Source organism: Moschus berezovskii, chromosome 19, assembly GCF_049115385.1.
Source record: "Moschus berezovskii isolate FMDL1 chromosome 19, NW_MosBer_1.0, whole genome shotgun sequence".
Lineage (NCBI taxonomy): Eukaryota > Metazoa > Chordata > Mammalia > Artiodactyla > Moschidae > Moschus > Moschus berezovskii.
In genome coordinates, this window is record NC_142478.1 from 47,342,954 (window position 1) to 47,369,729 (window position 26,776).

Here is a 26,776-nt window from a genome sequence, read left to right on the forward strand (position 1 = left end):
CAGGAGCCACCCACTCGGCACCGGCCGGGGAGAGCCCAGTTCGGTGGGACAAGTCCCACGCCGGTCGCGGTGACCTGAGCTGGTGCCGGCCGACCACGGCTGCCCGAGGGCTGTCGCCGAAGCACCCAGAGCGGGTGATTCAGAGTCGTGAAGGAGATCGAGTGGATCTGGTTGCAAGATCCAGGAGGTCGGCTGGGAGCACGTCTCCCCCGCATTCCCGCGCTACCAGTTCAGGGGTCGGGGGAGCGGTGCGCGCCGATTCCCTCCAAAATCAAGGGGGCGGGACCGTGCAGACTAGTCTGGCCTCCCTTACGCCTGCCCTGGCCCAGTCGCGTGTGTGTAGGTGGGGACGAAGGTAGGGGAAGGCCGCGGCTGCGTGAGGGGAGGGGGCCCAGCCATGGGAAGGGAGGTGCGCGTCCTCTGGGATCAAGAGGGTCCCTCGTGGGCGCGGGCGCGGCGGATAGATCTGTTCCCTCACGATTCTCTCCTCCCGGAGCCATCGGGTCCTGCCACTCTTTTGCAGGGAACTCAAAACTGGCTGTGGGGATGGCCACCAGGGTCCGGACAGCTGCCATCTGGGTGAGTAGGGATTTTCCTTCGGTTCTGAAAAACTCCCTAAAGACCGACATGTGCTCATCCGTCTCTTCCAGGGTTGGCGTTTGCATGGAGTTCCCTCTCTCCACCCCGCTGCCAAACCACTGGGCCTCCTTTAGGTAACGTTAGGCCGTCCAGAAGCGCTTCTTGTCGTCAGACTGTTCATTTACTCACTTCAGTCTTTTCTGCCAATTCTATACCTTGAACCTTGAGATAAACAAGACGTAATCATCCATCTTTCAGTTTCTTCGACACGCATTTTCTTAGTTTTTCCCTTATGTGTCTAAGACTTTGGGACCTTATTTGGGAAATTACGCACTTGTCTCTTTAGTTATTCAACAGTTTTATTGTCTTTTGTTTGCTGGATCCTAGGGCAGGTGCTAAGGGTGCAGAGATAAGTCGTTCTTGCCTTGGAAGAGTCATGATCTGGTGGGGATGATGGGCAAGAAAATGTGCAAGCACAGTGACACCTCAAGGGTCCTCTGAAAGCAAGCTGTGAAAATGTGTGGGAACCTACAGCACAGGGTCAGTTTTGGAAATAAGGACACTCCAAGAAGTGTCTTAGGGATTAATAAGGGAGTCTTAAACTGTGATTTGAAAGGTAAATGAGGTGAACAATGGACAGCCTAGGAAAAGGAAGGAGCGTGCAAATTTTAGAGGCTTCAAGTGATCTAATACGTTGGTGAACTTTGAACACTACAGTTGCTGAAATGTAGAGTTTAGGATTTTGCAGGAGATGGCCGTGATGGAGTGTAAGAAATGAGGCCAGAGCCATAGGTAGAGATTGGGTCATCGAGGGCTTTGAGAGTCACATTAAAAACTTGAATTTGGGGACTTCCCTGGCAGTTCAGTGGTTAGGGCTCGGAAATTTCATCACTGTGACCCCAGGTTCAATCCCTGGTTGAGGAACTGAAATTCCACAAGCCACATGGTGCTGCCAAAAAACAACACCTTGGATTTTATCCTCTAGTGGAGAAAGACTCATTGAAGTGTTTTCCAAAGGAATTTTGGATGGAACAGTCAGCATCAGGCAAGTGATGACAAGGCTTAAGTACACTAGTGGTTTTGAGAAGAGAGACACAGTCAGAAGCAAGTGGACTTGGTAACTAGTTGGATGTTGGTGAGGGAGCAAGAAGAGCCAGGCATAACTGCTGGAGGTCTACTCTGTGGGCCTGGGTTGGGAGGTACCATTTCCTGAGTCCGCAAAGACTATCAGAGTTGTTAAGGAGGGCCAGGTGGACATTTCTGTTGGATATGGTGGTACCCTGCAGATGCTGGTGGGCAAATGGGTAGGCATGTGTCTCAGTTCAAAGGTCTGGACAGTTTACACTGAGTAGGTCTAGCTGCTGCTGCTGCTAAGTCACTTCAGTCATGTCCGACTATGTGCAACCCCATCCCTGGGATTCTCCAGGCAAGAACACTGAAGTGGGTTGCCATTTCCTTCTCCGATGTGTGCTCAGTCATGTCTGACTTGTAGCGACCCCATGGACTGCAGCCTACCAGGCTCCTCCGTCCATGGGATTTTCTAGGCAAGAGTACTGGAGTGGCTTGCCATTGCCTTCTCAGTAGGTCTAGCTAGGTGAGCTCAAAGAGCAATTGTGCCCTGGGAAGAGGACCAAGGGCAGTATGCACATGATGAACAAGTGAAGGCAGTGGAGGAGGGGCTGAAGGTTGAGGAGCCCATCAGAAATGAGAGAAATGGAGAGATTTGTGTTTCAGAGTCAAAAAAGAAACCTCGAAAATGGATACCTATGAGATGGCCCAGAGAGGTTAAGTAATGTTACATCAGAGAAGTTCAGGTTGGATATGGTGATGATGGTAGTGGTGGGGTTTGCTGGTAGTATTTCTAGAGCAGAGTGTGAATGTAGACATGTGTTGGGCAGAAGTGGAAGGAGTAGGGTGGAGAAAACAGGTTGGTTGCCAAAATAGGACTCATCAGTAGACAGCCAGGTACTTAATCAATGTGTCCTGTTTAGTGGAAAGAGAGTAGTAGCTTGAGAATCCAGTGAGGTACCATGGTACAAAATCAGTCTAAAAATCAGTAGGCTTCCTGTTTATCAGTTAGCTTATTTACAATGGCGATAAAACAGTTGAATTACTATGAACCTAAGCAATGCAGAGTACTTACACAAAGAAAACTTTACAACTTCAGTAATACAGTGTCTGCACTTTCCAACCATGGGTCTCAGCACTTTACAGATACAAACTAATCCTCAGAGCAACCTCATGAGGAAGACAGATGACACATAAATGATGATGAAACTACTTAACAGGAAATGTCATTGTTATGTTATACATGGAATTAAAATTGATGTGAGATTGGGTGCTTGGGGAAGGCCTCATGGAGGAGGTGACGTTTGCCAGATCTGAGGTACCAGAGCAGGCCAGCCTTAGAAGAAGCAGATGAATGAACGTGCAGGGTGGGAACAGCCATTGCCAAGGCTGTGAGGTGGGGGAGGTTTGGTGCCTTTGTAAACAGGAAAGAAAGTCCCCTGTGGCTATGGTTGTGGGGAAGGGGCCAGGAGGAGACAGACAAAAGGATGTCAGAGGCCCAATCAGGCTGGGAAGCTGATGTGTTAAGAAAAAAGCACAACATGACTTAACTTGGGTTTTTCAAAGCCCTTCTGGCTGCTAAGTAAAGTGTAGGTGAAGTAGGGCAGAGGTGACTGCAGGGGTACAAATGAGAGGCGGCGGGTGTGCTGTCTACGGCAGCAGAAATGGAGAAGCTAGACAAGATTGAGGTGTGTTTGAAAGTCGAATCCTCTTTTCTGAGAATCAGCTTATGCTTGTCAACTAGTCCATCATCCCCCTTTTTTCTTTTTTTTTTTTTTTTACTGTGTTGTCTTTGTTGCTGCACATGGCTTTCTTGAGTCTCGGTGAGCAGGGGCTACTCTCTAGTTGTTAAGTGTTTGGGCTTCTCATGCAGCAGCTTCTCTTGTTGTGGAACATAGGCTCTAGGGCATGTGACACACAGGCTTAGTTGCCCTGTAGCATGTAGAATCTTCCCAGAACCCTGATCAAACAGTGTCCCCCATATTGGCAGGCAGATTCTTAACCACTGAACTACCAGGGAAGTCCTAGATGTGTCTCTTTTAAATAGCATCATTCTTTTTTTTTTTTTTTAAATCAGTCTGTCAATCCTTGTACTTAACTGGAACACATCTTGATCATTGATGTAATTATTGATACGTTTGAGTTTAAATTACTGTCTTACTGTATTTTTTAAATTTGCTATACCTGATCTGTTTTTTTGTTTCTTCTCTCTTGCCTTTTTTATACTGATAATTTTTTATTCTTTTTCTCTCTCTAAGCAGTTTGGAAATCAAACACATTATTTCTTTCTTTTTTAAAAAATAATGTATTACTTTGTATTCAAGTATAGCTAATCACAATGTTGTGATAGTTTTCAGGTGGACAGCAAAGGTTCTCAGCCATACATACACATGTATCCATTCTCCCCTAAACTCCCCATCCCATCCAGGCTGCCATGTAACATTGAACAGAGTTCCTGTGCTGTAGTAGGTTAAACAGGTTATTTCTTACTTAAAAGTTTTTCAGTTTTTATTTTGGCATAGTTTTAGATCTTAAGAAATGTTGCAAGAATAATACAAAAGTTGTTTTATACCCTTCATTCAGATTCCTCAATACAAAAATTTTACTGGACCTGCTTTATTTTCTCTCACTCTTCATTCCTGGCTCCTCTCCTCTTTTTCTCTCCACGTACATACAGTTTTTTTGTTTTGTTTTGTTTTTTTACCCGAAAGTGATTTGCAGGCATGATTTTCCTTTGTCTCTAAATACTGCAGTTTCTTCTTACCAATGAGAATAATATTTTACATAACCACTGATTCAGGTTATTGACATTAATACAATGTTATTATTTCATTTACAGGTCTTATTTCGACTTCGCTAAATGTTCTTTATAGAAATTTTGGGAATACTGTCCTTGATAGGTAAAGAATAACTTGAAGTGTGCATTGCAGTGGGTTGTCCTGGATCTTTCATCTAACCTGGAAATGATAGCTTTCAGTGAATGGTATCTGATTCATGATCTCTGAAGAAGATTTAACTTCGGGATCAGGTACCAGGCTTGATTACTCAGCTTTTGTGTGGCGGAAGGTTTATTACAGTGAAAGGAACAGAGAAAGCTTCTGACATAGACATCAGAAGGGGGATGGAGAGTCCCCCCCTCGCTAATCTTAGCAAGGGAGTTATATACTTTTTCAGTTGGTTATTACAGTAAATCAAAAGAATGTCTCAAGTTTTTAAAGGTCTTACCAGACCCACTCCCACGATTTACATTTTAAGATAATGGGATTAGAACTAACAGAAAGATCTTACCAGACCCACTCCCACAACATACAGTTGATGAACATTTTATGTGACTAAGATGAAGGATTCCAGCTTGTCCTTCTTCCAGCCCAGCATTTCTCATGATGTACTCTGCGTATAAGTTAAATAACCAGGATGACAATAAACAGCCTTGACGTACTCCTTTTTCTGTTTGGAACCAGTCTGTTGTTCCATGTCCAGTTCTAACTGTTGCTTCCTGACCTGCATACAGGTTTCTCAAGAGGCAGGTCAGGTGGTCTGGGAGTCCCATCTCTTTCAGAATTTTCCACAGTTTATTGTGATCCACACAGTCAAAGGCTTTGGCATAGTCAGTGAGGCAGAAATAGATGTTTTTCTGGAATTCTCTTGCTTTTTCCATGATCCAGCGGATGTTGGAAATGTGATCTCTGGTTCCTCTGCCTTTTCTAAAACCAGCTTGAACATCCGGAAGATCACAGTTCACATATTGCTGAAGCCTGGCTTGGGGAATTTTGAGCATTACTTTGCTAGCGTGTGAGATGAGTGTACTTGTGTGGTAGTTTGAGCATTCTTTGGCATTGCCTTTCTTTGGGATTGGAATGAAAACTGACCTTTTCCAGTTCTGTGGCCACTGCTGAGTTTTCCAAATTTGCTGGCATATTGAGTGCAGCACTTTGACAACATCATCTTTCAGTATTTGAAATAGCTCAGCTGGAATTCCATCACTTCCACTCACTTTGTTCATAGTGATGCTTTCTAAGGCCCACTTGACTTCAGATTCTAGGATGTCTGGCTCTAGGTGAGTGATTATCTGGGTTGTGAAGCTCTTTTTTGTACAATTCTTCTGTGTATTCTTGCCACCTCCTCAATAGCTTCTGCTTCTGTTAGTTCCATACCATTTCTGTCCTTTATTAACCCCATCTTTGCATGAAATGTTCCCTTGGTATCTCTAATTTTCTTAAAGAGATCTCTAGTCTTTCCCATTCTGTTGTTTTCCTTTATTTCCTTGCATTGATTGCTGAGGAAGTCTTTCTTATCTCTCCTTGCTATTCTTTGGAACTCTGCATTCAAATGGGAATATCTTTCCTTTTCTCCTTTGCTTTTCGCTTCTCTTCTTTTCACAGCTATTCGTAAGGCCTCCTCAGACAGCCATTTTGCTTTTTTGGATTTCTTTTCCATGGGGATGGTCTTTTGTTGTTAAAACAGCTTCCGGAATGAGCGTCCTCTGGGCCTTTCCCTCTGACTGCTTAATGCTTTTCTGCCCTCCCTTTTTTCCCCTTTCCTTCTCATCCTCTGAATCTCTCTTCTCTTCATCTCTCTTTTTGCCTGAATGTTTTTTTCTTACTTCTTCTGCTGATTAATTTGGTCTCCATTTCGCAGTGAAGACCCAGCCTCCTAGGAGGGACTGTTTGCCCATCATTTCTCAGCGACCCCAGCACTGTTAGGTCACTTAGTGACTTTGGGAACATCTTTTTGAGTCCCCTGCAACCCTGAGCCTCAGGAGTTCAGATTCCATTTGGGAGGTGCTCTCTCTTTGGGGGTGCTCATTTACCGGTGACTTTGGAGATTGGCGCCTGTGGCCCCTGCTCCCCCCAGCAATGCAGTTAGGTTGCATTTTCTAGATTCTGAAGTTTGTGAGGAGCTCTGTCACCTGAGTCCATTTGTCTGTGGATATCTCTGGCTTCTTTTACTATTCTGATAGGCCTCTTGTTTCTATTGGGAGATTAAAAGACTACAACTGCCACCCTGATCTCACCTACTCTCAATGTTTCACAACAAAAAGTAAGACTCAGTGAGAGAGATTAATTGAGCTGTTCGTGGACATCCAGATATTGAGGAGAAACTATACTGAATCAGACTGTTTCATCCAAGATCTGTTTCCAGTGTCCACCCACCTAAAGTGAGTGAAAGTCGCTCAGTCATGTTCGACTCTTTGTGACCCCATGGACTATACATACCATCCATGCAATTCTCCAGGCCAGAATACTGGAGTGGGTAGCCTTTCCCCTTCTCCAGGGGCTCTTCCCAACCCAGGGATTGAACTGGGATCTCCTGCATTGCAGGTGGATTCTTTACCAGCTGAAGTATGAGGGAAGCCCAGAAAGCAGGGTCATTTACTCCTTAGCACCTGGCGTCATGTAAGTGTCTGCCCAAAGTTGTTTAAATCTCAGGGTAGTTGCTGCTCTTTTGGGGTTCCTGGGGGCCTGTGCAGTCTGGTTGGGAGGCTATAGTCAGTGTGCTGGGTTCCCTATTTTCATTTCCTCTCACTTCTGTCCTCTCAGCAGCACTGGCCACAGTCTGCAGAACCCCCAATGCAGCCGGGGTGAGTGCATTCACCAGCAAAGGAGACCAAGGTTAGAAATGTGCTCTCAAATGTGTGCTTGCTCTTGGGTCTACAGGTGCCACCTCTCCAGGAGCGAGACAGTTCATGCTATGTGAGCAGAAAGCTCCAAAGTGAGAAATCCATCCTGGGTCAAGGGACCCCTGACCAGAAGCCTCTCCCTGGAGGACCCCAGCAGAGGCCCAGGAGACCTGGGACAGCGCAGGTCCTGGAATGGCTGCTTATTTCCCAGGAGCAGCCGAAAGCCAAGAAATCCTGGGTGAGTCCTTGTTTGTTTGTTTCCACTTCATTTTTTTATTCCTTTTTAATTTTTTTTGGCAGGGAGAGGGATGAAGGTCCTTAGGTGGGAAGGTTAAAGTAACTTTCTCCTTAGGTTGTGGAAGGTCCCTGAAGTCCCTGTTTCCTGGTTTCCACAGACTCAATTTTCAGCTCCTCCACCCAGTAATTTTTTTAAATGAATATTGTTCTTTTTATGTTTACAAAATATGTATCATTATTGATGTGAATCCATTTTTAATATATCTTCATGGCATGTACATGTGTATCTCCTGATCTATTGCTTGTATTTTTCATTAAGCACTTTGTTTCATTAAGCACCATCCTGTTAGATGACCATCAGCAGTGTCTGGGCCTTCCCTTGCCTCACATTCTCCGTCAAGTTTTAAGTGCTGTTATTCTTTTTAATTTGAGCCATTCTGGTATGGTGGTATCTCTGTATGGGTTTGCTTTGCATTTCCTGCTAGCATGTATTTTGGGTATTTTGTTACCTTAAGTGGATGTTTTATTTTATTCCTTTTCTTTTCCACTAAAAGGCGTTCTTTATATTCTGGGAGCTTCTTAGAAATGCTGAGTTTCAGGCCCCACCTCAGTCCTGTTGTATCACACTTTTGTTTTAACAAGATTCAGTGATTCATGCACATTGATGTTTAAAGCAAACTTGATACCAAATCCATATTCATGTTTTACTGCAGTGCTTCTTTCACCTCCAGTATTTTGTTATGACAGTTTTCAAACACAGGGCAAAATTGAAAGCATTTTACAGTGAACATTGATATACTCATCACCTTGAATTTACCTTTAACATTTTTATTGTATTTATTTTATCACATTGTCCATCTTTCCATCCCTCTGCATCTCTCATCCCGTCTTATTTTTGGTATATTTCTTAATATGTTTCAGGCATCAGCATGCCTCCCTCTAAGTACTTCAGTTTGCATAGCATTAACTGTTGTCTAGTATTTGTTTACAAGCTGGGTTTGTTTTTTTTTACTGTTTTACCTTTTCATTCTGTTAATGCTGTCTTTTGATGAACAGCTGTTTCTAATTTTAACTTAGTTTATATATATTTTTTATTACTAGTGCTTTTTCTGTCCAACCTAAAAGCTTTTTTCTTATCCAGAGCTAATGAAGACATCATTCTTTGTTCACGTTTATCTTTCTCAGGTAGACTCATAATACATGTAGAATTATTTATGTTTGGTGTGAGTAGGAGTCAAGAAGTGTTTTTTTCATCATATTGTCTAATTGCCTCAGTCTCACTGAAGTGATTGACCTCTCCCTATGTCTCTGCAGTGCCACCTTGTTGTATATCAGGAGTCCATAAAAATGGTTTGGTTTCACAACTCATTCTGTTCCATTGGCCTACTTTTCTATCCTTAAGCCAGTTTCAGACTATATTTATAATATGTTGCTATCCAGATGCTTCTGGTTTTGGTTATGAATGCTGTCAACATTCATGTGTGGGTTTTTGTGTGAACATGAGTTTTCAGATCAGTTGGGTAAATACCTAGGAGCTTGATTGCTGGATTGTATGACAATTCTGTTTAGCTTTGTAAGAGACTGTCTTCAGAGTGGCTTGCAGTTTTGCATTCCCACCTGCAGTGAATGAGAGTCCTTGTTCTTCATACTGACCAGTACTTGGTATTGTCAAGTTGTTAACATTTCGCCATTCTAATAGAAGTAGGGTGGTATTTCATTGTTGTTTTAAGTTGCATTTTCCTAATGGCTAACTAGTATTATTGAATACCTTTTATATGTGTTTTATTCTTTTTATGTCTTTGGTGAACTATCTGTTAGAGCTTTCCCTCATTTTAATAAAAATGGATTGGGTTGTTGTCATTTTTTTTTAATTTAATTTTTTTTTTTTTTTTTTACTGAGGTATAGTTGATTTACAATATTTCTGTTTTGTAAATAAGCATTTGTACCCTTTTTTAAGATTCCACATATGATTGATATATATCTCTCTCCTTCTCTGACTTCACTCAGCATGGCAATCTCTGGTCCATCCCTGTTGGTGTAAATAGCATTATTTTATTCTTTTTTATGGCTGAGTAATATTCCATTGTGTGTGTGTGTTCAGTCACTCAGTTGTGTCTGACTCCTTGCTAACCCATGGACTGCAGCATACCAGGCTTCCCTGTCCTTCACTATCTCCTGGAGTTTGCTCAAACTCATGTGCATTGAGTCCATGATGCCATCAACCATCTCATCCTCTGTCACCCTCTTCTCCTGCACTCAGTCTTTCTCAGCATCAGGATCTTTTCCAGTGAGTCAGCTCTTCACATCAGGTGGCCAAAGTATTGGAGCTTCAGCTTTAGCATCAGTCCTTCCAGTGAAATATTCAGGATAGATTTCCTTTAGGATTGACTGGTTTGATCTCCTTGTTGTCCAAGGAACTCTCAAGATTCTTTTCCAGCACCACAGTTCGAAGGCATTCATTCTTTGGCGCTTTGCCTTCTTTATGGTACAACTCTCACATATGTACATGACTCCTGGAAAAACCACAGCTTTGACTATATGGACCTTTGTCAGCAAAGTGAGTCTCTGCTTTTTAATACACTAAGTTTGTCATAGCTTTTCTTCTAAGGAGCAGGTGTCCTGTAATTTCATGGTTGCTCTCTAAATATGTACATACCACATCTTCTTATCCATTCCCCTGTAGATGAACATTTAGATTGCTTCCATGTCCTGGCTACTGTAAATAATGCTGCAGTGAATATTGGGCTACATGTATCTTTTCAACTTACAGTTTTCTCCAGATGTATGCCTAGGAGTTGGATATTTGTGTCATATGGTAATTCTCTTTTTAATTTTTTAAGGAACCTCCATACTGTTCTCCATAGTGGCTGTACCAATTTACATTCCCATCAACAACACAGAGTTCCCTTTTCCCCACACCCTGTCCAGCATCTAGTGTTTGGGATTTTTTTGATGTTGGCCATTCTGACTGGTGTGAGATGATACCTCATTGTAGTATTGATTTGCATTTCTGTAACAATTCGTGATGTTGAGCATCTTTTCATGTGCTTTTTGGCTATCTCTTGTCATTGATTTTTAAGAGTTCTTTCTTATTCTAGATTTAAATCCTTCATAAGTGATTTCCAAATATTTTCTCCCTGTCTCTGGTTTGTCTTTTCATTTCCATGACAACAACTTTGACAGCAAAATATTTTAATTTTGATAAAGTCTGTTTTCTAAATTTTAATTTTTTTAAATTAGTTTTGCTTTTGGTATCATATCTAAAATTTCATTGCCTAAACAAAAATGCATAAAGTAAAATTTTTTTCTCTGAAATTTGTATAGTTTTAGTTTTCACATTAAGTCTGTGATCCATTAGTTAATTTTCATATGGGGTACATTTTGAGTTTCATTTCTTATGTTTGTGGATGTACAAAGGTCCAGCACCATTTGTTGTAAAGATGATCCTTTCTCTGTTGAAATGCTTTTGTGTCAGTGTTAAACAACAACAACAAAATCTTCAAGAGACAGTGTTTATGTGGGTCTGTTTCTCAGCTCTCATTTCTGTTCATTGATTTTTGTGTCTAATTTTTCACTGCTGCTGCTGCTAAGTCACTTCAGTCGTGTCCGACTCTGTGTGACCCCATAGACAGAAGCCCACCAGGCTCCCCCTTCCCTGGGATTCTCCAGGCAAGAACACTGGAGTGGGTTGCCATTTCCTTCTCCTATGTGTGAAAGTGAAAAGTGAAAGGAAGTCGCTCAGTCGCGTCCGACCCTTAGCGACCCCACGGACTGCAGCCTACCAGGCTCCTCCATCCATGGGATTTTCTAGGCAAGAGTACTGGAGTGGCTTGCCATTTTTCACTAGGATCATGCTATCTAGATTTTATAGGAAGTCTTCAATTAGGCTAGTGGCAAATGCTTAACTTTTGTTCCCTCAGAATCGTTCTGGCTGTTCTAGTTTTTTGTCTTTTCATATTAATTATGGAAGAACTTGTGGATAGCTACAAAATACTTGTTAGTAGTAAATCTATGAATCAAATTAGGGAGAATTCACATCTTAACAATACCGAGTTTTCCAACCTGTGAACACCCTGCATCTTTTCATTTTTTTAGATCTTTGATTTTTTAAAACACTGTATTTTAGAGCATACGTATTTCTACATACGTATTTTATCATCTTAACCGTTTTAAGTGACACTTCAGTGGTATTAAATTTATTCTTTTTATTTACTTATTTTTGGCTGCACTCGGTCTTCATTGCTTTTGCAAGGGCTTTCTCTAGTTGTGGTGAGTGGGGGCCTCTCAGTGTGATGGCCTCCTCTGTTGTGCTCCTAGAGCTGGTGCTCCAGGCGTGGGCTTCAGCAGCAGCAGCAGCTCAATAGTTGCAGCTCTCAGGTTCTAGAGTATGGTGGGCTCAGTAGTTGTGGTGCACGGACTTAGTTGCCCTGCAGCATAGGGAATCTTCCTGGACCAGGGATCAAACCCATGTCTTCTACATTGGCAGGCACACTCCTGTCCACTGCCCTACTAGGGAAGTCCTTAAATACATTCATAAAATTGGCAATCATAACTATCATCTGTCTCCACAACTCTTCCTCTTGAAAAACTGCAGGTCTGTATCATCAAAACCATAACTCCCAACTCCCCCCTCTCCATAAGCCCTGGCAAGCACCATTCTACTTTCTCTTTCTATGATTTTGACTACTCTAGTAGTACATACAGTACTTGTATGTATACAGACATACTGTAATTGTCTTTTTGTGACTGACTTATCTCACTTGACATATTGTTCTCAAGATTCTTCCTGGTTATATTGCAGGACTTTCTTCCTTTTTAAGATAGAATAATAAATTGTTATGTGTATATATCACATTTTGTTTATCCATTCATCCATCAATGGATACTTCAGTTACTTTCATGTTTGAGCCTCTGTGAATGAAAATGCTGGTATAAGCATAGATGTACAAATATCTCTTTAAGACTCTGCTTTCACTTCCTTTGGAGATATATCCAGGATTGGAGTTCCTGGACCTTATAGTCATTTTAATGTTTATTTTTTTAAGGAGCCATCAAACTGTTTTCCACAGCAATTACACCACATTATATCCCCACCAGCCATGTACAAGTGTTCAGCCCTTGTTATTTTCATGTTATTTGAGAGCCATCCTAATGGGTGTAAGACAAATCTCATTATAGTTTTGATTTGCATTTTCCTTATGATTAATGATGTTCAACATCTTCTTGTGTTTATTGGCCATTTGTATCTTCCTTGGGAAAATGTCTATTTACATCCTTTGATCACTTTTGAAAAATTTTTTTTCATTGTTTGAGTTTTAGTTTTGTATGTATTCTGAATATTAACCCCTTATAAAATACGTGACTTACAGATACTTTCTCCCATTTTTGGAGTTGCCTTTTTACAATGTTGATGTGTTTTGAGCAAAAAATTTTTAAATTTTCATGAAGTCCAATTGATTGTTTTCTTTTGTTACTTGTGCCTTTTGTCATATTCAAGAAAGCACTGTCAAATCTAACATCGGGAAGTTTTGTTGCTGTTTTTCTCTGAAAAGTTTTACATAGTTTTAGGTTTTACATTTAGGCTTTTGATCTGTTTTGAGTTTGTTTTTATATATGGTATTAAATAAGGGTCCAACTTCATTTTTTTCATGTGGATATCCAGTTTTCCCAGCATCATTTAGTGGAAAGACTTTTCTTTCCCGATAAATAGTCTTGGAACCATTGTCAACAAGCATTTAACCATATATGCAAGGGTTTGTTTCTGGTCTCTCTTCTATTCCATTGTTTAGTTCAGTTCAGTCATTCAGGTGTGTCCAGCTCTTTGCGACCCCATGAATCACAGCATGCCAGGCCTCCCTGTCCATCACCAACTCCCGGAGTTCACTCAAACTCATGTCTATTGAGTCGGTGATGCCATCCAGCCATCTCATTCTCTGTTGTCCCTGTCTCCTCCCGCCCCCAATCCTCCCAGCATCAGTCTTTTCCAGTGAGTCAACTCGTCACATGAGGTGGCCTAAGTATTGCAGTTTCAGCTTTACCATCAGTCCTTCCAATGAACACCCAGGATTGATCTCCTTTAGAATGGACTGGTTGGATCTCCTTGCAGTCCAAGGGACTCTCAAGAGTCTTCTCCAGCACCACAGTTCAAAAGCATCAATTCTTCGGCAATCAGCTTTCTTCACAGTCCAACTCTCACATCCATACATGACCACGGGAAAAACCATAGCCTTGACTAGACGGCCCTTGGTTGGCAAAGTTGCAAATACCATGTTGTATGTCAGTCTTTTAGTCTTTATGCCAGTATCACATTATTTTGGTTACTAGTTTTCTACTAAGTTTTGAAATTAGGAAGTATGAGTCCTCCAACTTTGTTCTTTTTCAAGATTGTTTTGGCTATTCAAGGTCCTTTGAGCTTTTTTATACATTTTAGGATGGGTTTTTCTATTTCTGGAAAAAATATCATTGAAGTTTTATTAGAGATTGCATTGAATATGTAGATCACTTTGGATACTGCTAACATATTATTAAGGAACATAAAGTATGTTTCTCTTTATGTCTCATTTCTTTTAACAAGGTTTTTAGTTTCCATTTTACAAGTCATTTACTTCATAGGTTAAGTTATTCTTTTTAAAAATTTATTTATTTATTTTTGGTTGCACTGGGTCTTTGTTGCTGTGCATGGGCTTTCTCTAGTTGCGGAGAGTGCACAGGCTGCACTTCGTTGCAGTGCACAGGCTTCTCATTGCTGTGGCTTCTCTTGTTACAGAGCACAGGCTCTAGGTGCATGGCTTCTGTAGTTGCAGTGTGTGGGCTCTAGGTTGTGCTGGCTTCAGTAGTTGTGGCACAGGAGCTCATTAGTTGTGTCTCAGGCCCAAGACTCATTAGTTGTAGCACATGGGCTTTAGTTGCCCATAGCATGTGGAATCTTTTCAGACCAGAAATTGAACCAGTGTCCCCTGCATTGAAAGGCAGATTCCTATCCACTGTAGCAGCAGGGAAGTCCAAATTATTACTTCTTTATGATGCTGTTATAAATAGAATCATTTTTATAATTTGCTTTTCTGATTGATCATTGTTAGTGCATAGAAATGCAGCTCATTTTGGTGGGTGACTTTGTGTCCTGTTATTTGCTGAATTCATTTATTCTAACTAGGTTTTCTGTGTGTATGTATGTGTGTGGAATCTTTAAGATTTTCTACGTATAGGATGATATTGTCAATGGACAGAGAAATAATATTACTCCGTTTCTAATTTGGATCCTTGTTATTTCTTTTTCTTGCCCAGTGACTCTGACTAGAACTTCCAGTGCTGTGTTGAATAGAAGTGGTGAAAGCAGGCGTTGATTCCTTGTTCCTGACCTTAGAGAAAAAGTTTTGTCTTTCACCATTGAGTATGATGTTCACCATTGAATAGGATTTTAAGATATGACTTTTATTATGTTGAAATCCTTTCCTTCCTACTTCATTGAGTGTTTTTATCATGAAAGAGTGTGGAATTTTGTCAGTGCTTCAATTGAGATAATCATCTTTGAGATAATCATTTTTTTAACATTATTCTGTTAATGTGATGTATTACACTGAGCAGTTTTCCAGTGTTGAACCATTCTTGCATTCCCAGAATAAATCCCATTTGTCATGGTGTATAATCTTTTTAATAAGTTTCCTAAAGTTATAGCATTCTGATTTGAATTTATGCCAGCTTAACCAGTGACAAACAAGCACTGTTCCTTTACCACTCTGTCCCAACCCCTTTTGGTTGTTGCTGTCACATGTTTATACATTGTGTGCCCCAAACCATAAACTAACAATTATTTAAAATGCATTAGTCTACGTATATAGAGGATGAAATATAGAGTTACAAATCAAAGTTAAAATAATACAATCATTAATGATTACACAGGTATTTACATCTGCTCAGATCTTTATTTCTTTAAAACAGCTTCAAGTTATTGTGTAGTGTGGTCTCATTTCACCTGTAGGACTCCTTTGAACATTTCTTTCCAAACAGGTCTAGTGGTAGCAAACTACCTTTTGTTTTCCTGGGGATGTATTCTATTCATTCCTACCTCACTGTGAAGCACAATTTTGTCATATACAGAATTCTTGACTGATAGTTTGTTTTCTTTTTTTCTTTTAGCTCTTTAAATATGTGGGTTCATAGTCTTTTGGTCTCCAAAGGTTCTGATGAGAAATCTGCTTATAATGTTACTGAGGAGCTCTTGTATGAAACAAATCATTTCTTTCTTGATACTTTCAAGGTTCTTTCTCTCTTTGTGTTTGTCTATTGAAAATTTGAGTGTATACATTTCTTTGAGATTTCATCATTTTTGGAGTTTGTTGAGCTTCTTGGATGTTTATATCCATGTCTTTCATCAAATTTAAAATTTTCATTTTCAAATTCGTTGCCCATTTTTGAAAATTTTAGCCATTCTAGATATGTAATGGTATCTCACTGTTTTAATTTGTAGTTCCCTAATAAATATATAATGTTGACCACCTTTTCATGTGCTGCTTTGCCATCTGTGTATCATCATGCCCAGATCTGTTGCCCCACAAAGTAGCTGCTACTTACAGCTGTTGCCTTTATTCCACCAAATTTTGACATGTCTTTCTTCGGTGGTGGCTCCTTTAGTCCCCTTTCATGGACTCAGCCTAATGTATTCCTCCCTTATGCCCATGTTCTCCACATGTTCTTTTGTCTTAGCATCTTTGACTCCCTATTACATTTTTACATATTTAACCTTTGTTTTTCTCTACAATGCTGAACACTTCTTGCAGGCAGGACTGCCTTTCCTCCATTTTATATTACCTGCACTAGGTTGAATACCTGATACATAGTGTTCTCATGTGTTTAATGAAAGGTTAACAGGTTTAATGCATATTAATGGGATATTTTCAATAAATTTTGCTTTTCTCCCAAAATATTAAAGAATGTAAATAATGGACAGCCTTGGCTGGCTTTTATGACAAACTTAGTAAAATGATTTGAGATTGAATAGGGATCTGCTATTTCAGGGACCATTGTCATTCATGGATGTGTTTGTGGACTTTACCTGGGAAGAGTGGCAGCTGCTGGACTCAGCTCAGAAGCACCTGTACAGGAGTGTGATGTTGGAGAACTATAGAAACCTGGTGTCCCTGGGTACGTACTGCCCCCTTAAAAGGAGTGTGTGTAATCTCCAGGATTCCTCTTCTTAGTGGCTGAAAACTGGGGCACTTTTGTAAAATACGGGGTGATTTGGGGCTTATACTTAGAGGTCAGGTTTTCTTAATCTTCCTTTGGCATCAGAATATGCTGGTTGAATGGTGTTTACTAGAGTGCAAAAGGGCGGCTTCATCATGTCACCTCTAAATTAAATTTTCCCAGTTTTTCTGAATCCCTGGGTTCTAGGCAGTCTTGATCCAGATTGTCTATAATTTTCCATTCACAGGATATCAATACACCAAACCCAGTATCATTTTCCAGCTGGAACAAGAAGAGCTGTGGATGATGCACAGCCCAAGTCAGAGCCATTCAGGTGAGTGATCAGAACATTTATATCTTTTCCTCCTTACTCACAATCAGTGTGAGATCTGACATTTTGTTCTCTTTGTGTTTGTACTTTTATTGTTTTGTAACCTTCTTTTGCTCATTATCTCTTCTCTGGTATTCTCAGCTTCCTTTCTTTTCTGAGGTAGTAGACTCATCTCATTATGCATTTAAGCAGCTTTATCTCTTTATCTCACTTCATGTGACTTTCACACCCTTTCTCAATAAAGTTAATCTTCCTAATACTAGAATTGTTTCAGCTGCAATTTTTAATTAACCTTAAGTCAACCTACAAGATGAACTGATTCATTATCACATGTTACAAAATATCCTAAAGTGGGTCAGCTCTCGGGATGACTAAGTGATTAACTCACCAAACTGCCACAGGTCTACCCTGTCCTTGCCATTTTAACTATGTATTTTCCTCAGATTTCCTCCCTCATAGTCATCAGATGGCTATGATAGTTCCAGGCAATACCTGCAAATGTACCAGTGACCAGTGGAATAAAGACTTTTCCTTCCCACATGGCCCTTTTCATCAGACTTTAAAATCTATTTCAGGAAGCCCCAGCAGACTTAACCATGTTCAGTAGGCTAGATTTTTATCACGTACCCTGTGTAAAAAAGACTGGCAAGGGAAATGGCAAGCCATCACCGTTGGCTCAGGTAAGTCATGCTTCCCGTTCAGCAGGGGGTATGGAGATGGGTCTCCAGTTTCCTACCTGAAGCACAAGGCCTTATGGATGGAGGTACAACATAAAATCAGGTTTCTGCCAGCCAGGAGAAGGGCAGCAGAACTGTCAGCTAGGCAGCAATGTCCACCTTTATCTTCCTTTTTGGTGAGGAAGCATCCAGTCACACCCTTTTTTCCACCCATCCATCTTCAAAAATACTCTATACACCCCTCTTTTCATTCTTACACTATATTAGTGCAAGTCTAGATCCTTGTTTCTAATCAGAGCTGGTAGTGGTTCTTCACAGTCTGATGATCTCTAATTAAAATTATCCACCCTTATCTCAAACACTAGTAAAGTAATGCTCCAAATTCTCCAAGCTAGGCTTCAACACTGCATGAACCATGAACTTCCAGATGTTCAAGCTGGATTTAGAAAAGGCAGAGGAACCAGAAATCAAATTGCCAACATCCGTTGGATCATTGAAAAAGCAAGAAAGTTCCAGAAAAACATCTACTTCTGCTTTATTGACTATGCCAAAGCCTTTGACTATGTGGATCACAACAGACTATGGAAAATTCTTAAGGAGATGGAAATACCAGACCACCTGACCTGCCTCCTGAGAAATCTGTATATAGATCAAGAAGCAGCAATTAGAACTGGACATGGAACGATGGACTGGTTCCAAATTTTGGGAAAGGATTTCATCAAGGCTATGTATTTTCATGCTGTGTATTTAACTTTTATGCAGAGTATATCATGCAAAATGCCAGGCTGGATGAAGCACAAGCTGGAATCAAGATTTCCGGAAGAAATACCAGTAACCTCAGATATGCAGATAACACCATCTTTATGGCAGAAGGTGAAGAACTAAAGAGCCTCTTGATGAAAGTGAAAGAGGAAAGTGAAAAAGTTGGCTTAAAACTCAACATTCAAAAAACTAAGATCATGGCATCCACTCCCATCACTTCATGGCAAATAGTTGGGGAAGCAGTGGAAACAGTGACAGACTTTATCTTGGGAGGGCTTAAAAACCACTGCAGATGGTGAGTGCAGCCATAAAATTAAAAGATGCTTGCTCCTTGGGAGAAAATCTGTGACAAGCTTGGATAGCATATTAAAAAGCAGGGATACTTACTTTACCCAGAAAGTTCCATTTAGTCAAAGCTATGGTTTTTCCAGTAGTCATGTATGGATGTGAGAGTTGGACTATAAAGAACGCTGAGTGCAGAAGAATTGATGCTTTTGAACCTTGTTGTTGGAGAAGACTCTTGAAATCCCTTGGACTACAAGGAGATCAAACTAGTCAATCCTAAAGAAAATCAGTCCTGAATATTCATTGGAAGGACTGATGCTGAAGCTGAAACTCCCAATATTTTGGCCACCTAATGCAAAGAACTGACTCATTGGAAAAGATTCTGATGCTGGGAAAGATTGAAGGCAGGAGGAGAAGGGGATGACAGAATGAGATGGTTGGATGGCATCACCAACTTGATAGACATGAGTCTGAGCAAGCTCTGGGAGTTGGTGATGGACAGGGAAGCCTGCGGTGTTGCAGTTCATGGGGTCGCAAAGAGTCAGACGCATCTGAACTGAACTGCACCAAAAGAATATTTATTTAGACATGTGAAGAAGAGTCTGGGGGAGGGTAAATTCTAAATTAGTGAATGACGACAGAGAAAACTTGGCAGCTAAGTAAAACAACTCAAGAGAAAAAATGATTTATGAACAAAAACTAACCATGGTATACTTGCATGATTTACCTGTGAATAGAAATTACATGGTTGTGAAGATGTAAAACCTGAAGACTGAGTTAAGCGAAAATATGAAATAGCTTGATTAGGATGGTGCAGGTATGGGAAGAGAGTGTGTATATCATGGGGAATATTAAGGGAGGAGGATGAAAGGAATTAAATCTCTACCCTACACACTGAGTAATTAGAAAATCAAGTACAAAAGAATAGGCTGTTATTTAGAAAACATGGAGGAAAATAAGAAATAAGAAAGAGCTAAGAGACAAAACTTTTTTTCTCTAAGGAGAATGAAAAACAGAGAGGCAAGGTGAACAGATTCTGTTTAAACATTAACTACTCCCTCCCCCCACCAAATCACAAAAATACAAAATGGATAAAGATCAAGACACAGGTCTGAGTTCTTACGCACAATGACAAATATTTGGAGGTTAAATAGAAGAGAGAATGGGTAGAGTTGACTTATTAATAGATATACCAGAGCAACATGCTGACCAAGGTGAAGGACAGAACAGGATATTGAGCGAACACAACAGAAGGTCAGCTTTGAAGAAGCAACATCAGTGTCTTAATCCCTCATACCAGCTTTCTCTACATCCTAAATCTGAGCCCTTATTCATTTGTACACAAACCTCCAAATTATAAATGTTCCCAAACATTAATTCCCACTTAGGAAAGTATCTACCCCCATGCTCTGAGAAATGAAAATTTTAATTTTGCTCATTTTTTCCTTGTACTTTCTTTTTCTTTTCTTTTTAATTTTGGCTGCACTGAATCTTCATTGTGGCATTCAGTTGGATCACATAGTCTTAGTTGCCCTGCAGTACGTGGAATCTTAGTTCAACAACCAGGAATCAAATCAGCATCCCCTGCATTGAAAGATTGGTTCTTAACCACTGGGCCACCAGGGAAGTCCCTCCATGTGCTTTCCAAAGAAGCTATTATACAAGATTTTGAAATTCAAAGCTATTTTTATTATCAGATCTCTCTGCCTGTTTTCATGTTTTGATTTGTTTTGTTTCTGCAGGTGCCCAGGAATTTGTGTACATTTACATTTGAGATTTTATTTATATTCAGAACTGATATCAGAAACTTAAAAAAAACCTCATGACATGGAATTTTTAAGGCAATTTTATGCTATACTATGATCATGTCACTATTTATAACATATGAGTATTTTCATTTCTAGACGAAGTCTGGAAAATTGATGGTTGTGTGGAATGGCATCAGGAAAATCAAGGCAAGCTGGGAAGTATGGCAGGCAGATATCCCTGTACTGCATTTGGGAAACTGTGTCTAATTACTGCAAATAATGCTTCCTCAAGACAAAGACTTCATAAATGTGTCACAAATGGAAAGAGTTTGAAATGTAATATAGGTTTCAGTAATAATTACGCTGGAAAGAATCCTAATGACTTTGATGCATTAAGGGAATCATCCTTCCTTGCTAAACATGAGCAAGCTGTTATTGGCATAAAATACTGTGAAAGTGATGAATCTGGAAAAACTGCCAACAGAAAACCACTGCTTATTTACCAAGAAATGCATATGGGAGGAAAACCCTTTGAATGCAGTTCCTGTGGGAAGGCCTTCAGCAGCAAGTCGAACCTTGTGGTGAATCAGGAAACTCATGAAGAAGCAAAACCCTACAAGTGTGATGGATGTGGAAAAGACTTCAGCATCAAGTCCTATCTCATTGCACATCAGAGAACTCACAAAGTAGAGAAACTACATGAATGCAGTGATAGTCAGAAAACTTTTCGTTTCAATTCACAACTTGTTATACATCAGAGAATTCACACACAGGAGAATCCCTATGAATGCTGTGAATGTGGGAAAGTCTTCACTAGGAGAGACCAGCTTGTTTCCCACCAGAGAACTCATTCAGGACTGAAACCCTATGAATGTCATGAATGTGGGAAAGCTTTTGGTTTGAAATCACAGCTCATTATACATCAAAGAATTCATACTGGAGAGAAACCCTATGAATGCAGTGATTGTCAGAAAGCCTTTAATACAAAGTCTAACCTCATGGTACATCAAAGAACTCACACAGGAGAGAAACCTTACAGTTGTAGTGAATGTGGGAAAGCTTTTACTTTCAAGTCACAGCTCATTGTACATCAGGGAGCACACAGTGGCATCAAACCCTATGGATGTAATCAATGTGGAAAAGCTTTCAGTTTGAAGTCACAACTCATTGTACATCAGAGAAGTCACACGGGAGTGAAACCCTATGGATGCAATGAATGTGGGAAAGCTTTTAGGAGCAAATCATACCTCATTATACATCAGAGAACTCACACAGGAGAGAAACTCCATGAATGCTGTGAATGTGGGAGAGCCTTCAGTTTTAATTCACAACTTGTTATACATCAGAGAATTCACACAGGGGAGAATCCCTATGAATGCAATGAGTGTGGGAAAGCCTTCAGTCGGAAATACCAACTCATTTCACACCAGAGAACTCATGCAGGAGAGAAGCCCTATGAATGCAGTGATTGTGGGAAAACTTTTGGGTTGAAATCACAGCTCGTGATACATCAGCGAACTCATACAGGAGAGAAGCCCTATGAATGTAGTGAATGTCACAAAGCCTTTAATACAAAGTCAAACCTTATTGTACATCAGAGAACCCACACAGGAGAAAAACCATATGGTTGTAGAGAATGTGGGAAATCCTTTACTTTTAAATCACAGCTCATTGTACATCAGGGATCACACACTGGGGTAAAACCCTATGGATGTAATCAGTGTGGGAAAGCCTTCAGTTTGAAGTCACAGCTCATTGTACATCAGAGAAGTCACACAGGATTGAAACCCTATGGGTGCATTGAATGTGGGAAAGCTTTTAGAAGCAAGTCCTACCTCATCATACATACAAGGACTCACACAGGAGAGAAACCACATGAATGCAGTGAATGCGGGAAATCCTTCAGTTTTAACTCACAACTTATTGTGCATCAGAGAATTCATACAGGAGAGAGTCCCTATGAATGTAGTGATTGTGGGAAAGCCTTCAATAGGAAAGACCAGCTCATTTCACATCGGCGAACTCATGCAGGGGAAAAACCTTATGGGTGTAGTGAGTGTGGGAAAGCCTTTAGTAGCAAGTCATATCTCATTATACACATGAGAACTCATTCAGGAAAGAAACCATATGAATGTCACAAATGTGGGAAAGCCTTCATTTGGAAGTCACTACTCATTGTACATGAGCGAACTCATGCAGGGGAAAACCCTTATAAATGCAGTCAGTGTGAGAAATCCTTCAGTGGGAAATTACGGCTCCTTGTACATCAGAGAATGCACATGAGAGAGAAACCCTATGAATGCAATGAGTGTGAAAAAGCCTTCATTAGGAAGTCTCAGCTCATTGTACATCAGAGGACTCATTCAGGGGAGAAACCCTATGAATGCAGTGAATGTGGAAAAACTTTCTCTCAGAAATCAATTCTCAGCGCACATCAGAGGACTCATACTGGAGAGAAACCCTGTAAATGCACTGAATGTGGGAAAGCCTTTTGTTGGAAGTCACAACTCATTATGCATCAGAGAACTCATGTAGATGAGAAACATATTGGTGAATTAAATATAAAAAACTTTCTCTCAAAAGTGAATTCACAGGAATTCCTAGAAAATTCATACAGGAGAGAAACTTTATAAATGGAATCATCTCATTGTACACCATGTATGTATGGCATTTGGAAAGGAATCCACGGAAAGCTTTTTTACACACACACACAAATCAGTAAATGTACACAGGAACTGTATGAATTCAGTGAACCCTCTGAGAATTCTTCAGTTCAGTTCAGTCGCTCAGTCGTGTCTGACTCTTTGCAACCCCATGAATCACAGCACGCCAGGCCTCCCTGTCCATCACCAACTCCCAGAGTTCACTCAAACTCATGTCCATCGAGTCAGTGATGCCATCCAGCCATCTCATTCTCTGTCGTCCCCGTCTCCTCCCACCCCCAACCCCTCCCAGCATCAGAGTCTTTTCCAGTGAGTCAACTCTTCGCATGAGGTGGCCAAAGTATTGGAGTTTCAGCTTTAGCATCAGTCCTTCCAGTGAACACCCAGGATTGATCTCCTTTAGAATGGACTGGTTGGATCTCCTTGCAGTCCAAGGGACTTTCAAGAGTCTTCTCCAGCACCACAGTTCAAAAGCATCAATTCTTTGGCGATCAGCTTTCTTCACAGTTCAACTCTCATATCCATACATGACCACGGGAAAAACCGTAGCCTTGACTAGACAGACCTTTGTTATCAAAGTAATGTCTCTGCTTTTTAATATGCTATCTAGGTTGGTTATAACTTTCCTTCCAAGGAGTAAGCTTGCTAAGAAAGTTCTTAGCAGGAAGTAATACCATGTCTTTTAAGTATGTGCAGTTGAGGAACAATATGAATGAAGTGAATATCAGAAACTCACTTCTTAACGTGCTAACATCTGCAAAGAATTAATTCCATAATGCAAATGAACATAGAATACATTCCTTTGAAATTCACAATCTGTTGGAATTAGGATTTTAATGGGAAATAATGTAAATTCAATGTGTTGCAGGCATCAGAAGCTAATATGTTGGAGAAACCATGGTATAAATAGGGAAACTCTTCATCTAGAAATGACAGGCTTCTAATAGAAAAGTAAAAATTTGAATGAGTGAAGACTTATGACTTTTTTAAGCCTCTACAGGAAGGTTTATTATTTTGATTCATCTGGAAATTTTTTTCTTTATAAATTTAGGGGAAATTATGCTTCTAAACTCTTAGGAAAAGCTTGTAAAAACTATCCAACTATCAATGATAAACAATTTATAAAGATTTTTTTACCTGAGTAAATGTAATAATCATGATAATAAAAAAGATCACATCAGAAGCCCTTCAGCGATGTGTTGGTGTTTTTGTCCTTTCTGTACTATGAAATATGTTTTATGGACTTCGGCATAGTCTTATGGATGCCACATTTGATAAATTATTTAATATTGCTGTTTAAATACTGTTTCCCAGGTATTTATACTTTGCATGGCAACATCTTTCTTTAAAATACAACTTGTTACTAGAATAATATAGCATAAAAATGCATTTCAGTACTTTAAAACCTTTACTATTGTTTTGTACCCTCTGTAAATGGACCTGAAAGCTCTCTCTTTAGTTATATAATCAGTATAGCTCACGTGAGCTTATATAATCACGTTTCATGTGATTGCATATCTGGAATCAGTCCTGCCCTTTTTTATTAGAATACCTTGATTTCCTTTAAGAGAGTTGACAGTGTATGCAATGTATACATGATCAGATCATCATTCAAGGTACCCTGCCAGGAGTTGGCTATGATAGTCCAGAATTTAAATTTTTAAGGGACTCCTTAGTACAGAAAATCAGACTTAACTTTTGTTCTTGGGTAACATCTTGCTTCAAATATGAACCAGTTCCTTCTATATAGATTACCCAGAATAGCTTTAGTTGTTGTCACTTCTTAATCCTAGTTCATTTCTCTCTTAATTTGAGCTATCTGGTATCCTCTCAGTACATTTAAATGATTCCTTTAAGTGATGCTGCTGAAACATGCATGTATAGCTGTAGATTCAGGGCAGTGAAAAGTCATTCTATCAGTGGCTTACTTACAAAATCAGTGTTTTTCACAACCTCACCAATTACCTTTTATGTTTTATGTATTAGCATTAATCTGGAAAGAGCTAGAACCCTGAAAATAAGGTTAGGGCTATCTTGGAGGAATAAGAGGATTTAAAACTGCAGATACTTCTGAAACACCCACTACTTTGTGCCCTTCAGTGGGGAATCCCATTACTTACCCAAAGAAACTGTGTCTTCCTTGAAGAATATAGTTACTGATTTCTGAATGCCTAATCCTTATGCAGGATCCAAAGTCAAGAAACTTGAAGTGAAGCATGATGACTCAGAAGGGAAGAGAAAGCTTGCATAAGGAAAGAATTTCAGATATTTGCTATAGTCTAGCCCATAAACTTGGAAAATGTCATGAATATGTATTGTCGTTGATGTTCCAATGAAGATACATACACATAATAAAGAATAAACATATTCTGTGTCCCACTCTCCAAGGTCTATTAAATTTTAAAGGTGCTGCATTGTGTGATGCACATTCACATGCAACCTCTTCCAGTAGAATCCAGAGATGTCAATGTAATGTTGGAGATGTAAATTAAGTACTGTGTGAAAGGATATTGCTGGATTGGGTTTGATCTCAAGTGGAAAGTTTTCCAGGTGAATGAAACTGAGCAAAAATGAATCCATTTTTGTAAGCAAAAAAGAAGAGTTAAAAATTAAATCTCTGGTTTGAAAATCTACCTAGTTCCTCTAACTCTGCCCTAGCCCCAGAAAAGAAAGATGTTCCTGAGGCTTTCAGTAACAGTTTATATTTTTCAGGAACGTTAAGGGAACGATAATTCTGATGTTTTATAGTGTTTCACAGGAATTAGACATTTTGGGGGAAAACGACAGTCGTTTGTGAACATGTAATAGATTTTAAAATCCTAAATGGAATTATAGCAAAAATTGATCCAATAATGTATAGTTTTTATTTGTAGCTGACTGTTGGTAGTGAACCCAGTATTTTATTACCAACAGTATCACTGTATTTTTCATAATGTTAATGTGCCTGGCTACATTTTTCCATCCTCTTTGTAGTTAAGTGCAATCATGCTGCTAATTCTGAATAATGAAATGGAAATAGAAGTTACTGAGGAATAATGTGAAGGTTTTCCTGAAGAAAAACATGTGAGGGAAGCCCCCTAGTGTCCTTTAATCTTTTCTTTTTAATATGTATGCCAGATGTTGGGAGACTCAGCAGCCATCCTAGAACCTGAATTCCTCTTGAGGATGGAAGCCATCTGCTTGAGTGTAGTAGAGAGAGAAGGGTGATGTGGCTCTCTGGTAATGATGGAGCTGCTATACCAACCCTAGACTACCAAGTCTGGGCTTTTTTTTACACAAAAGAGAGGTGAACTGTCTTATCCAAGTCTTTTTTGTTTGTTGTTGGGAGGAGACTTGGTTCTGTTATGTGCACCTGAATCTGATCCTAATTAAAACATATTAGGATGCTTGGAAGATTTAATATTAAAAGATCTTTTTTGTAAAATTAATCACTACTCGGCAGGGGGGTGGGGGAGCCATGAATAGTATCTCAGTGTGTGTAGATAAATCAGTTGATGGGTTATAAAGTCCATAGATGATTTTAAATTATTGTTACATTAGAGGTAGAAGTTAAATCCTTTGCAAGTAGTATGTTCCAAAAACTGACAAATGTCATACTTTATGATAAAATAGTAACTTAAAA

The 26,776-nt window shown here is 39.9% G+C and overlaps 1 protein-coding gene across 10 annotated transcripts; it reads left to right on the forward strand.

Moving 5' to 3' along the window:
- On the forward strand, positions 1-26,032 carry ZNF268 (zinc finger protein 268). Of its 10 annotated transcripts, none has more exons than XM_088828060.1 (7): positions 1-187; positions 524-579; positions 651-713; positions 7,305-7,505; positions 16,520-16,646; positions 16,936-17,022; positions 20,648-26,031. In XM_088828060.1, the coding sequence occupies exons 5-7, from the start codon at positions 16,535-16,537 to the stop codon at positions 23,122-23,124; spliced, it is 2,676 nt and encodes an 891-aa protein (XP_088684186.1). In that variant the 5' UTR covers positions 1-187; positions 524-579; positions 651-713; positions 7,305-7,505; positions 16,520-16,534; the 3' UTR covers positions 23,125-26,031. The 10 variants fall into 10 exon arrangements, with proteins under 10 accessions (XP_088684186.1, XP_055260532.2, XP_088684184.1 ...); XM_088828061.1 differs by lacking the exon at positions 1-187 and adding an exon at positions 279-355 and having other exon boundaries at positions 651-7,043; XM_055404562.2 differs by lacking the exon at positions 1-187 and adding an exon at positions 279-355.
- Positions 26,033-26,776: the final 744 nt, after the last annotated feature.